The 12702-nt window shown below is 37.1% G+C and overlaps 1 protein-coding gene across 1 annotated transcript in view; it reads left to right on the forward strand.

Annotated features, from left to right (window-relative positions):
* Positions 1–2564: 2564 nt before the first annotated feature.
* The window catches only part of LOC124589565 (facilitated trehalose transporter Tret1-like), a 38342-nt gene continuing 28204 nt past the window's right edge, over positions 2565–12702 (forward strand). Inside the window, exon 1 of the mRNA XM_047131567.1 lies at positions 2565–2610. Coding sequence (XP_046987523.1) covers positions 2565–2610 — 46 coding nt within the window. The remainder of the gene's footprint in view (positions 2611–12702) is intronic.

Below are 12702 nucleotides of genomic sequence, written 5' to 3' on the forward strand. Positions count from 1 at the left end.
CTTTCCCTCTGTCACTGTCTTCTCTCAGACAGCGAAAGTCCCCTTCGTTCTGTTCTACTACTACGGCCTCCTCTCTCTGTCACTGTCTCCCTCTTGCTCCCTCTTACTGCTACTATCTCGTCGATTCCATCCCACTGCTACTGTCTCTTCTCACTGTCGCTTTCTCTCTCTTCGTCGTTGTCACTGTCCTACACTCTGTCTCACTTTATCACTGCCTCTCACCCACCTCCACTTGCTGCTTCTCTTTAGTCCTCTTCAACTGGCTCTGTCTCGTTCACTCTTTTCCTAGCACTGTTTTGTCACTGTCAGCTATTTTTCACTGCGTCCCTCTCTTTCTCTCACACTGCCATTGTCTATTTCGCTCTTTTTACATCACAACCACTGTCTACCATCTTCCAACAATTGTTGCTTTCCCGTCTCCTTCTCTCTCACTATAAAAAAGCGACAATATATTTACATGCCAAAATATAATGGAAAATTTTAAAGGGTTGTGTGGCAGGTAGAATTCGTAAAACAGCAGCATATTCGCCTCTTTCGTGCTCCGATACTACAACATGGGGTTCCCAGAGTGAATGATAACGGAAGCACTTTACAGCATATTTCTCCATGCTAACTATATTTTCGTCTCACCCCAGATTTTACGTGCATATTTTACGTGAGCAATTAGGATAAACTTGAACCTCTGGATCCCGGAAACAGATTAACATACCAAAAATATTTTCAAAGTTGTTCGAGATCTGAATCTTACGAATTCACTGAAAAAATTTCATGCATTTTCTATGCATCACCATTTGGGAATCTGTGGCTCGGCTTTGCTACCAAAAACCGCGTCTTTGGGGTGTTTCTCGATAACGGATACAAATTTCTGAAAACCAGAAGATGACACTTCTAGATAAAAGCATAGAGTTAGAGAATTAAACGTTGAAATTTGAGTAATTTACTGCCGTTATTAATTATTTAGATTTCGCCTCACACCGGAATTTACGTGAGTACTTCACTAATACATATTTTGTTACTTTGAACCGCTGTATCTCGCAAACAGATAAAGATATCAATAAAATTTTCAAGTTAGTTCGAGACGAATTTCCTAGGAACACTCGTAAAGATTATATCGATTTTCTGCGTATCGGCGTCTCTGAATCCTCGGCTCGGTTTCGATGTGAAAAAATGGTACTGAAAAAAAGAAAAAAGCCATTTTTTGGGATCTCAAGAAAATTTTCGAATTTGTTCGAAATCGGAATCTTAGGAATATACCGTAAAAATTTCAGCTATTTACTGTCCATAGTCTTCCTGGAATCCGGGACGCGAATGGTACACAGAACTAAAAAAGATATTTTAAACAGGAAGGCGGCACTTCTATATAGATTGCCAGATAATAGATCGTTAAAACTCGAACAATTAATTACGTTTACTTATTATTTAGATTCCGCCTCAACCGGATTTGAGGTGCTTATTTTACGTATAGTAGTAGGGTAACAATGAATCCCTGTACCTCATAAGCAGATAAAGATATGAAGCAAATTTTCAAGGCTGTTCAAGATCAGAATCTTAGAAATGTATCGCAAAAATTTCAAGCATTTTCTGTGCATTGCCGTCTCGGGATCCGCGGATCTGTTTTGGTTCAAAAATATGACAAAAAATATTTTTGGGGTTTTCTAAGCAAGCACTCACGAACTAATGGTGCCTCCAAACGCCCCTTAAGGCCCACCGAAGACACATCAAATGCAAGAAGAACCAATTGATTTGCTCCATTCTCCTGAGCAGGAGGAAGAGTGTTGTGTTCATACTATAGGATAGTGACCCTAAGACGATCCTTCTTTTCAGTACACAAATTGTCCCCTAGACCAAGGGGTATTGAAAACATTTGACTGTACTTGTCGATCAACAATAGAACCCGATGCATGAGCCTCGGAAGAGTCACGTTTTTATGCGCAACGTTTTGGAACATATTAGAGCGAGCATGCTGTTGCCCACGTACCGAGAAAATCTGCTACTTACTTAATTACAACAGCGATCATGGTTGGCATCCTTCTACACTATACAGACATTGCAGTCAAAATCAGATAGTACTGAGTTGGAAACTTTATGCAAAGTAGCATAGGGTCACGAATGTCTTCGCAATTTAATATTTTGTGGCATCAGATGGAATTGAGGATGATATATTTCTTTGCCTTAATTACTTATTGTTCTTGTCTAAGATGTATAAGATCGACAGTATTGCTATAAAGTGCTCTTGAACTCAGAGGAAATGTCTGATGATAAGTTATCTGCCATGAACAGTTGCAAGACCTCTTGTTCAAAGACTAATTACACCCAAGCATCCGCCACTGGGTATTCTTAAGGAGAGATAAAATACAGTAGTGCCACTTGTTAATATTCACATATCTGATAAGCAGAAGAAAATAAGAACCCACCTTGTTGTAACTAACTTCTTCATTTTATCTGTAGTTCGCTATCAGGAGCTCGATTACACAAATGATCAAGCATTATTTACTTCATTTCTACAGACGGACACGAGCTCTTCCAGCAATTGTATCATTTCTTGCCGTTTAATAGCAAGCAAGATGCAGAAGCACAGCCGAAGATTACAGTACATAGCTACAGTTACAGGTAAATGGGGTCCGCATTTTCTTTTAGAGACGATAAAAATTTATCTCAAAATTGGGATCAGAGTTGGTGATAGTTCTTGCTCGGGCTACCATTATAGAAGACCTTAAGAAATGGTGCAACGTGTTGATACAGATACCGAGATGAGGTATTATTCAGCACAACAGGATAATCTAAAATTACAAGACTTTTTTATTCCTACATGATGCACATAAAGTGCGTTAAATAAACTCTCCTTCTCCAGTACTACGAATTTCAGAAAATTACAGTTAACTACTCATGCGAGTTCAGTTAGGAAAACTGAATATAGTACCAAATAATTTAGTTCCGACGAATATGGTTGCAAAACCTGGCTCTAACATTTCACCGAAAGTCATTTAAACTAAATTATCAAAGCATTTGACAGCACACAAAAATGTTTGGTCTTTTATAATACAACATGCTCTGTACGGTTTTGTGGTTGTAATTAGCTACAGTTTGCAAGTCACTATCGTCTTTGTTGATTAGAACTTCTAGAATTCATTATCTTCGAGTGCCCAATCTTTGTTATTAATAGGGATAATACGATGAAAGTCTTTACTATCGTTAGTACCACCTCAGCATTTGTTATTTAGTACGTACCTGCGGGTGAACCTAAGATCAGAGCCTCAATTTATTCATTGTACTCAACATGGCTTATACATGCTGTTTCTCAAGATGTAGGGGACATTTGATACATTTTTCGAGTTTCCAAAGGTTAATAGAAAATACGTTATTTCAATGCCTGTGTTGTTAAGAACAACGATGAAAATTTCTTTCAGATACGCATGCATAGCGGAAGAAGCATAGTATCGTTCTTCTTAACAACACAGGCACTGCAATATCGTATTCATCAGCCAATATCAGGCAGCGACTTTCAGCTAAAATATACTCGCCTGCACGAGAATTAAATAATTTGTGTAGGGGTGCGGGCTGTGACGCAGGAACGACTACGTTCGGAAGTTTGGATACCTCCGTGAGTCGTGCATGGATAGTCAAAGTGGTTATGACGACAGCTAGCGTAAAGCGGGAAATGCGGCAGAAAGTTTCACTCTCGTCATTCCCTTCTACAATTTACTGTTGTTCGTATACGGAACTACGAATTCATTACACATTAATAAAAAGCAGTTTTTCGCCATAAAGAAAAACTGATGTAACAACGTAATTTAATGTTATTTTTATACTGCTGCTCTTTGGCATTGCAGTGATTATCATATACTAGTTGCTGAAGATGAGTGAAATCAAGGGTGAAAGGACTTCTGGAACAATTTTGTCGACGTCTATGGTATTATGGGTGAAGCACTCAACCATGAAGTCCACAGGATTGGGAAGGAGATCTGCTGCTGTCTTAATTTATTGTCACAGAAAACCTCAACCAGTGTGGCTAGTCAGAGATTTGGACCCAAAATTACTAAGCCAAAACTATTCCGTAAATATAAATTTCTAATTTTCGGTCCAACTGCATTAAAGTGTTGCTAATGGTCTTCCAATTCTTCGAGCTTTAGTAGATGAAATGTCAACACGACTTATTTTTCTGAACACCATATGAATTAGACTGTGTTTGGAAGTAATTTATAGGAACACTACTCATTTTTGTTGGGAAGATTTAGAGCGCACAAACATAAATACCAAAATGAGTTCAGACTAAATTATCTGTTACTGACAAAAAATATTGAAATTTTTATATTTTGGATCTATATTTGATGTGATCATAATTTAACTTTTAGAAATCACCTCATTTTTTCCGATTTGTTTTTCCTATCTCCTTATTTACTGTAGTGCATGCTGTTTTAATCTTGACACTATATACATTTGGTTTGATGTTTACAATGCAACATCTCATGTGTTTTAACCCTGTTATCATCTGTGTCCCTTGATGCTAAGTGATGTCTTCTCATACTTTTCTATGAGGTTTTGATTCGATTAGTCACACAGGGTACATGAGCACTTAATTTACTTAAACAACTTAGTTTTTAGGGCAACGATTTTTAAAGTATGCACAATAAATTATAATTTCGTTGCAGTGAAGTGTGTTTTGGACATTGTACCTGTCTGTATTTCGCAAATACTTAAAATTGCTTCTCTTCGTTTTTCTTTTAGTTTTACAATGTTTTGATTTACTTCTTACAGCAGTTGAGGGCTATTGTCTTAGAGAGTTTAAGCTGCGGCAACGTCACGACGGTGCAAATATAAAAAATTTATCAACACAAGCACTATTTGTTTCCACAATTCTTTTTGCAGAACGTATATGACGAGGTCAGTCATATAAAGCAGTGAACGACTCAAGTTGTTTTATTTTTATGGCCTTCAGCCCCAAGACTGGTTTAATGCAGCTATTTAATTCAGTAAACGTCTCTTCATTTCTACACAGATACTTCAACCTACACCCACGTGAACCTGCTTTCCGTAGTCAAGGTTTGGTCTCCTGTGCAATTTTACATCCCTCCTACCTCTGCCACCCTCCCTGCTCAAAAACACGCACAGTCACACACACACATCACACTACACTTCCATCCATTATTTCTTAATGCCTCAGGATGTGTACTATTAACTGATCCTTTCTTATACTCAGGTTGTGCCATAAATTTCTAATCCCAAGTTCCATTCAATTACCGCTTCATAAATTACCCAAATGTACCCATCTAATCTTCAGCTTTTCAGTTTAATACGAGTTCAATTGTTTCCAGTCTCTAGTTACTTGTGCAGTTTGTCATCCACGTTCATTCTCATATAAAACTACACTCACAGCAAATATCTTCACGAAAGATTTACTAGCACTTAAAGTTATATTAGATGATGACATATTTCTAATTTGCAGGAAAGTTCTTTTTGCTGCCTACATTTTATATCCTCTTTAGTTCTGTCCTTTTCAGTTATTTTATTGACCAATAGAAACACCGGTCTACAGCTTTAAGTGTCTCATTTCCTAATCTAATTGGACTGCATTCCAGTACTTTTGTTTTTCCTTTACTAACATTCATGTTTCATCCTCTTTCCAAGACACTAATCATTTCCTTCCGCCAATCATCCAACACCCTTTGGCTCTCTGGCAATTACAATGTCACCAGCAAGCATCAAAGTTTTTATTTCTTCTTCTTAAACTTTAGCTCCTTCTCCAGATTTTTTACTGCTTGTTCTATATACGGAATGAATGAGATAGGGATGAGCAAGAGCTCTGTCTCCTTCTCTTCCCAGCTACTGCCTCAGTTTCATGTCTTTCAACAGTTGTTACTGTAATGTTGTCTTTGCACAAGTTGTAGATATCGTCTGGCTTTCTCTGTTTCATCTCTGATAATGCCATAATTTAAAAGTGTACCGTGTAGTCAACACTGCCAATACCTTTTTCAAAATCTGTAAATAGTATAATAACAGCTTTGTCTTTTCTCACTCTATAGTGTAAGATGAGTTGTAGAGGCAATATTGTCACACAGCTAATAATATTTCTCAGGAATACAAAATTAGGACCAACCATCTTCTCAGTTCTTCGATAGATTATTAAAATCAGTATTTTACAAACGTGATCTACTAAACAGTAGATTTGGTGATGCACACTCTTCTCAGCACTTCTCTTTTTTCCTATCCAGATTGTATTCTCTTATGTATAGCCTAAGTGTATTTCTCCTGTTCCATACATCCTGAATTTAAGGTGTAACAGTTGTGCCAAGGCTGGTTCTCCAAACGATAACAACAATACTGAGATGATGAAATCTATTCCAAATGTCTTATCACACTTAAATCTTTCAGTGGTTTCTCAAATCAGTCTCGTAGTATCACATCAACCATCTTGTCTTCATACACTTCCTATATCTGCAAGCTTTAAGGCTGCAATTTGTCTAAACAAAGCAGCCATTTATGGACTTAATTTGTTAATTGTCGAGTAATTTGGTGCAACAAGTTCTAAATTCATCTATTTATCTTCACATGTTTCAGGCTCAAAAACCTTCATTCATACTTTGTTCTTGTGATAGTATGGACCAGTTAGTCTTTCTTTAATGCGTATTCCATGGATCATATTGGTGGCAGCTCACCATGATGTAAAACGTGTCATTACTTTCACAAATAAGATGCATTTTCTAATATATGGCTACATGATGGCCATTTACATAAATGGATTATTTGCTTCGATCTTAACTTACAACAAAATTTGGTAAATGTACTCCATCAGATACAGACTGTCTACTCAGATATTCATCAATGGAGTAATAGAGCTGTAAAGTAGAAATTATTTCTCTTTTTAATAATATTACTACCTGCCAGCATCACTAATTCACAAGTGAGATAGTAAAATTTCTTATAGATGCGTAATTTACTGCATTTTCTGAAAGTTGTCATGAAGACTTTTTTTCCAAATGTTATATTTATGAGTTTTCTATAATTTTCAAATAATAATTGATGCTGCACAAGAAATGTTATAAAACAGTAAACGTATGGTGTCGCTGTTGTTAGTATGCCTAATTTTTTAAATATCTGTCTACGTGAAATTTGAAGATGGATAGAGGCATTATTTGTGCAACATGTTTTGTGCAATGACTGCTTATGCATATATGTAGAACTGTCCCATAAAACTGTTAATATATGACATCAAAGAATGGAATAATAAACTAAGCTAATTGTCTGATGTTTCATCACTACAATCAGGAATTAGACATAGAGCAAATATACCTGACCTAAAGAAGTTCAGAAGGTCCATAATATGTGATTTCCAGTTAAAGTTCTGATCAATATGCAAAAACACCAATTTCAAGCAACCACATTTACATGATTACTTTTTCACATCATTGATACATAGTTTTACATACTTATTTTTCACTATCATTGATAATAACATTTCATGACTTGTACAGGACTTGAACGAACAGCAATTTCTCTGTGACAGAAAACTTACCAAGAACCAATTACTAATAATTTTTAATACTTCATTTTTACACCTTACGTTGTTGCAGCTCATTCAGACTTTATTACGATGTCTACATCGTCAGTAAAGAGGACGAATTCTGCTTCTTATTTGTAAGATTGAATGTTATTCGTAGATACCCAAGAACATGAGGGGTAACATCCTGAAACCTGTGGAACACCAGTAGTAATTTCTTCACACTCAGAAGAAGGTTTATCATGAGAACTGCATATACTGTCTGAGTGAGCCTTTATATCTTACCATTTAAATATGAAGTGGACCCTTTATTCATTATACTCTTACAGGCATAAACGTTAAACATGTTTTCCAGGCGGATATCAGCATGTGTATATTTTAAGAAATTCATGACACTAATGCTGACTTGTATTATACTTTATTTGGCAACCTGTTTCAGCTCAAGACCATGTTCATTTTGCAATATGTCATAAATATCAAAAAAATACAGTGCAAGACGCATAATTTAGTTCAAACAGTACAGCGAAAGAAGAAGTAGGTGCTGGTCGGTTTGAATGAAGACAATGAGCTGCCTGTATTCCTCCTGTACTGTTTGAATTTAATTTTGCGCCTTGTACTGCATTTTGGTAAGATGAATGGTGGATATGTAATAACATTTTGACTATCACGAGCACGTTCTTCTACTGAAACCTGTTGGTGAATAAAATGTAATAGATGTCAGCACTAGCGTAATGCCTTTCTTAAAACATAAACGTTAAGTCTTTGTGAAATAATATTGTGATGTGTTCAGTCAAATGCCTTAGACAGATCATAAGAAATGCCAGTAGGGGAAATCTTGTCATACAGATATTTTAAGACATGGTATGTGTAAAGGTAGAGTGAATGTACAGTGGAGAAGCCATCTGGAATCCAAATTGCTACTGACTCAGCATCTTAGACACGCTCAACCAGTCTTAAATACGTTAGTTTTTTTAAAAAAAACTTTTGACAAGGAAGCTAGTAATGAAACCACCAATAGTCATTCATATTTTAAAGAGGGATGCAACAATGTCAGACTTTAGTCTGTCTGGAAAGATACTTTATGGAAGTACTGCATTTAATATTATGCTGATTTCAGTACCTGTACCTTTCTTGAAATGCTGTTAACCCCAAGAGAATTTTTACTTTCAAGTGAGTTAATTATTTTCCTGGTTTCACTGAAAGAAGTTGAAATGCTCTTCAGTTGAATTATGAATATTTGTGGTATTGCAAGCTTTTTCTTTAGAACTGACCGTACAGAGTTCCTCAGTTACATTTATAAAGTGACTGTTAATCAGGCTTCCTATATGTTTGAAGTCATGGAACTTTCAGTTAACATCTTTAATTACAAGGTCATATTGTTGCGTAATGAACTTTCCTGTTTCCCTTCCTACTACACTTCGCATAGTCTTCGTTTTATTTTCAGTATTACTAATGTCTGGCATTAGATACAAGCTTTTTGATTGTCTTGTAACTCTTCCCAGTAAACAGCAGTACCTTATACAATATGAAAGTAGCTGCACATTTGTTTTTGTCCTGACCATCAGGTATAATTCTTACTTTCTATTACACTGTACTTCAACGCTTTTTGTTATCCATTGTCTCTTTAATTGCTGACATATTTGGTATTAGCTGAGTAACCTTGCATTGCCTGGGTAGTTATTTATAACTGTGCCCGAGAATTTGTACACATGGATTTCATTTTTTACTTCTAAAGGTTATATGTATCAATATTTGAAGTGGTATGATTCCGTACATAAACTAAGAGCGTGGGAAAAAGCCATGTAGACCTACCTGTGTGAAAATCAATCTACACTAAGGTCCACGCCCACCGGGAATTGTACGCTTAAGCGAAATGGTAAATTCTTAGGAATACGCCGGAGTCAGGGTATATTAATTCTCTCGCCTACACGACTACCCTCAAAATCTCCGCTTCTATGATCTTATGTTGGAGAGAAAGTAACTTTAAGTATTTGTGAGTGAAAGAGTCTCAGGATCGTGACAATGCATGACGCTGTCGATCTAAATCATATCGCACCTCGCTTTCGGAACAAGCTACCAAAGAGCGAGTTAAAGGCTGAAGCTGGTCTCGCCTCACGATCGATCTTCATTGGTTTCTTCAGACTGCACAGCCCTCAGTCTTTTAGATGTTTTGGTGTATTCAGAAAGACTCGACCGTTCTATAGGCATTTTAATGGTAAACAAAACTAAATAAAAATGTAATGAGTAGGCACCCAAATCACAAAACAAACTTAATAAAACATCAACGTCATAAATTCGTTTTTGCTAGCAAAGAATACAAATAAAGCCAATCGAAAAAAGCAAAGCAATGTTGTCAAGTATTTAATACAGAAAGTGAAATCAGTAAATCCCGTATCGTAGCCAAGTAAATTCGCTGTTAGTTTGGATTTGTTAAGACAAGATCGCGGCGTTTAATTTTGTCAGTGACTTAAAGTTATGAAAAAATACATCCGTTACTGAGTTAAAAACATTAAAATGACATTTGTTGGTTCTCTGGTTTATTACGAAACTAATAGCACCATCTGTTGGTTCTTTAGCGTACTACGCCATGATGATTAAACATCCGAACTACTAATCTGAGCAGCTGGTTTTAGATGAAATTTAAATTTCGATATCTTTTTTTCTCTGTTCCGATTCTGATGAGATGAAGCCCGTATTTTGACCCAAGCTACGCTCTGGCTTGCTGCCGGATCCTAAAATCAACGTGATTCAATATTTCGGTAATATAACTGTCCGCCATCCTCATTGCAGTGCTGCAGCTCCTGAGTCCCGCTGAAAAGTGATGTCAAGGCCCCAAATCGTCGTTCTGTATAGGCGTCTAATATAGACGACCAGGCCCATGCGCCGCCCATCACTGTTCCTGGCCTCCAGCACTAATTTGGTAGCGCCGCCCTTAGTAGAACATCAGCGGCAAAAATATATCGTAACTAGAGACTATTTTCAAACACTCGTGCGGGCCGCACCTAAGAACGTTCTGTTTTGATGCGGGGTATGGCTTCCACGTCCTGCTAAGCGGAAAACTATTGTCTCTATTAATCAAATTATCCTCCAACCTAATTTCAAGCGCCTCTTTATGAAAACTGTTCCAAAACCGGAAGTGTTGTCAACTGTCACAGTCTCGTCGAATTTCATTCGGTGTCCATCGTTTAAGCAATGTTCTGGTAACGCCAATTTTTCTTGCTGTTGTAGCTTCGTATAACGGCCATGTGGCACGCACCTGGCCTGAACTGTGCTATTAGAACGGCCGATATAAGCCTTTCCTCACTGACACGGAATTTTATTTATGCCAGGTTTCCTAAGCCTCATATCATCTTTCACAGAGCCGAGTAGTGCCCTCATCTTTCAAGATACGCGGAACACTCTTAGCGCTAAAATTTCTTTAAATTCTTCTAATCTTAAACGATATGCCCCCATCATAAGGAATAAAGGTCACAGATCTATGTTGCTATTCATGCACCTCCGGGAAGGTCCAAACTCTGTAGGACTAAAAAAGAGAAAAACAGCTATGAAATGTGTAAGAGAGACGAGTTTCTTCGATTAAATTTCCTCTTCTCTGTTCATTTACGTAGATAATAACATTATTAGCTTTGTTTCTCCAGCCTCTAATATTTCAGTACCTAGCTAATGCACCCCTTCCACAGCAATATATACAAGAATTTTCTTATGTGTCATTGTGCCTCTTATTCTGTCGGCTAAAATATCTCTTAACCTTTCTTTTCTCTTCGTAATCCTCGAGTATTTTCATCTATCAATAACGTCAAGTGGGCCACCTCTAATTTGAGCTGCCTCTGAAGCCCACAGTAACCCTCTCAGTTCTCAGTTACTCGATTTACAGCTTTGTAAAGGCAGGGTTGATCATGCCGCCGAAGAGACTACATAAGGCTCATGTTTGTGTGCACAGTTACCGGTCCTAACGTGTCCAGGTCACACCTTATACTGTATCTCACATTATTTCTGGACAGACTGTTATACCAATATACATTGGTTTCCTGTGAGTTGCCCTAGGATAAACAATAATTAACAATTACAAATGAGTAACCAAAATGGTTGCGCTACATATTTGTGCTGGAATACAACTTACGTGAAACGTCCATCTGGCGCATTTGTTTTTGCAATTTTCTTGCTATGATATACGTTCTCAAGAATGTTTTGATTTTCATGGGCACAAGCGTTGCACTGCCTTGTAAACTACTTTCGTTCGGTCAAAAATGGAGTTTTCAATGTGCACCACATGTTTTGATTTGCAACAAACGCAAACAAATACACAGACTACAAAGTATATGAGTGTCAAAGATGGCGCAATGCAAGGATACAAAGATATGGAATTTTTTTGGGAAAGAAATCGTAAATTACTGTTATGTTATTGTGAAAAGCGTTTGACATTAAATCTAGGGCATTACATGCAGGCAGAAACGATAAATACATGGGGTTTTGTGAATTATAGTACTACAAATTTATTTTATACAACGATAGAGATGTAAACGTGTGTAAGAAGTACGTGAAATCTTTATCTGCTATTTAAACATCGATGATCATAATACATCAAAATTCATTAGTATTTAGTACCATAAATAATATTTAGAGATTGGTTACTTTATCTGTACACCATAAAAACTGGCACAACTGTAACACGACTTTTATCTTCGTGACTCGTTTCTTTTCGATCAAGTCGAAATCTCCTTTCTAGCAGTCGGCTGCTTCCTGTGTGCATCTGTTGCTGGATGAGGGTCTTTATCTCCTAGCTCACGTAACAAGTCACTTTTATTATTCTGCCTGACATTGAACGAGCTCTATAAATTTATCTTTCTTCAGTTGTTTCCTGTTACCTGTTCCCGTGCTGTAGTTCATTTTCCCTTCACATTGAACGAGCTCTATAAATTTATCTTTCTTCAGTCGTTTCCTGTTACCTATTCCCATGCTGTTGTTCATTTTCCCTTCTTCTTTAAGTCCTCTAATTTAAATTTGGCCGCCTCACTAATTTCCATTTCAGTGATTTTTCTGTTTGTCCCGCCAATCGTACATGTCCATTGAAGAGTCTCACCATCCCTCTTCTACCCCATCGCATTCTCTCATGTGAAACTAGAATCTGCAGTCCTCACTTACTAATCCACAACAGCAGCCGCACTTAATGCCCATGACAGTATATGTATTAAAATACACTTGTATTA

The sequence above is a fragment of the Schistocerca americana genome, chromosome 1 (assembly GCF_021461395.2).
Source record: "Schistocerca americana isolate TAMUIC-IGC-003095 chromosome 1, iqSchAmer2.1, whole genome shotgun sequence".
Lineage (NCBI taxonomy): Eukaryota > Metazoa > Arthropoda > Insecta > Orthoptera > Acrididae > Schistocerca > Schistocerca americana.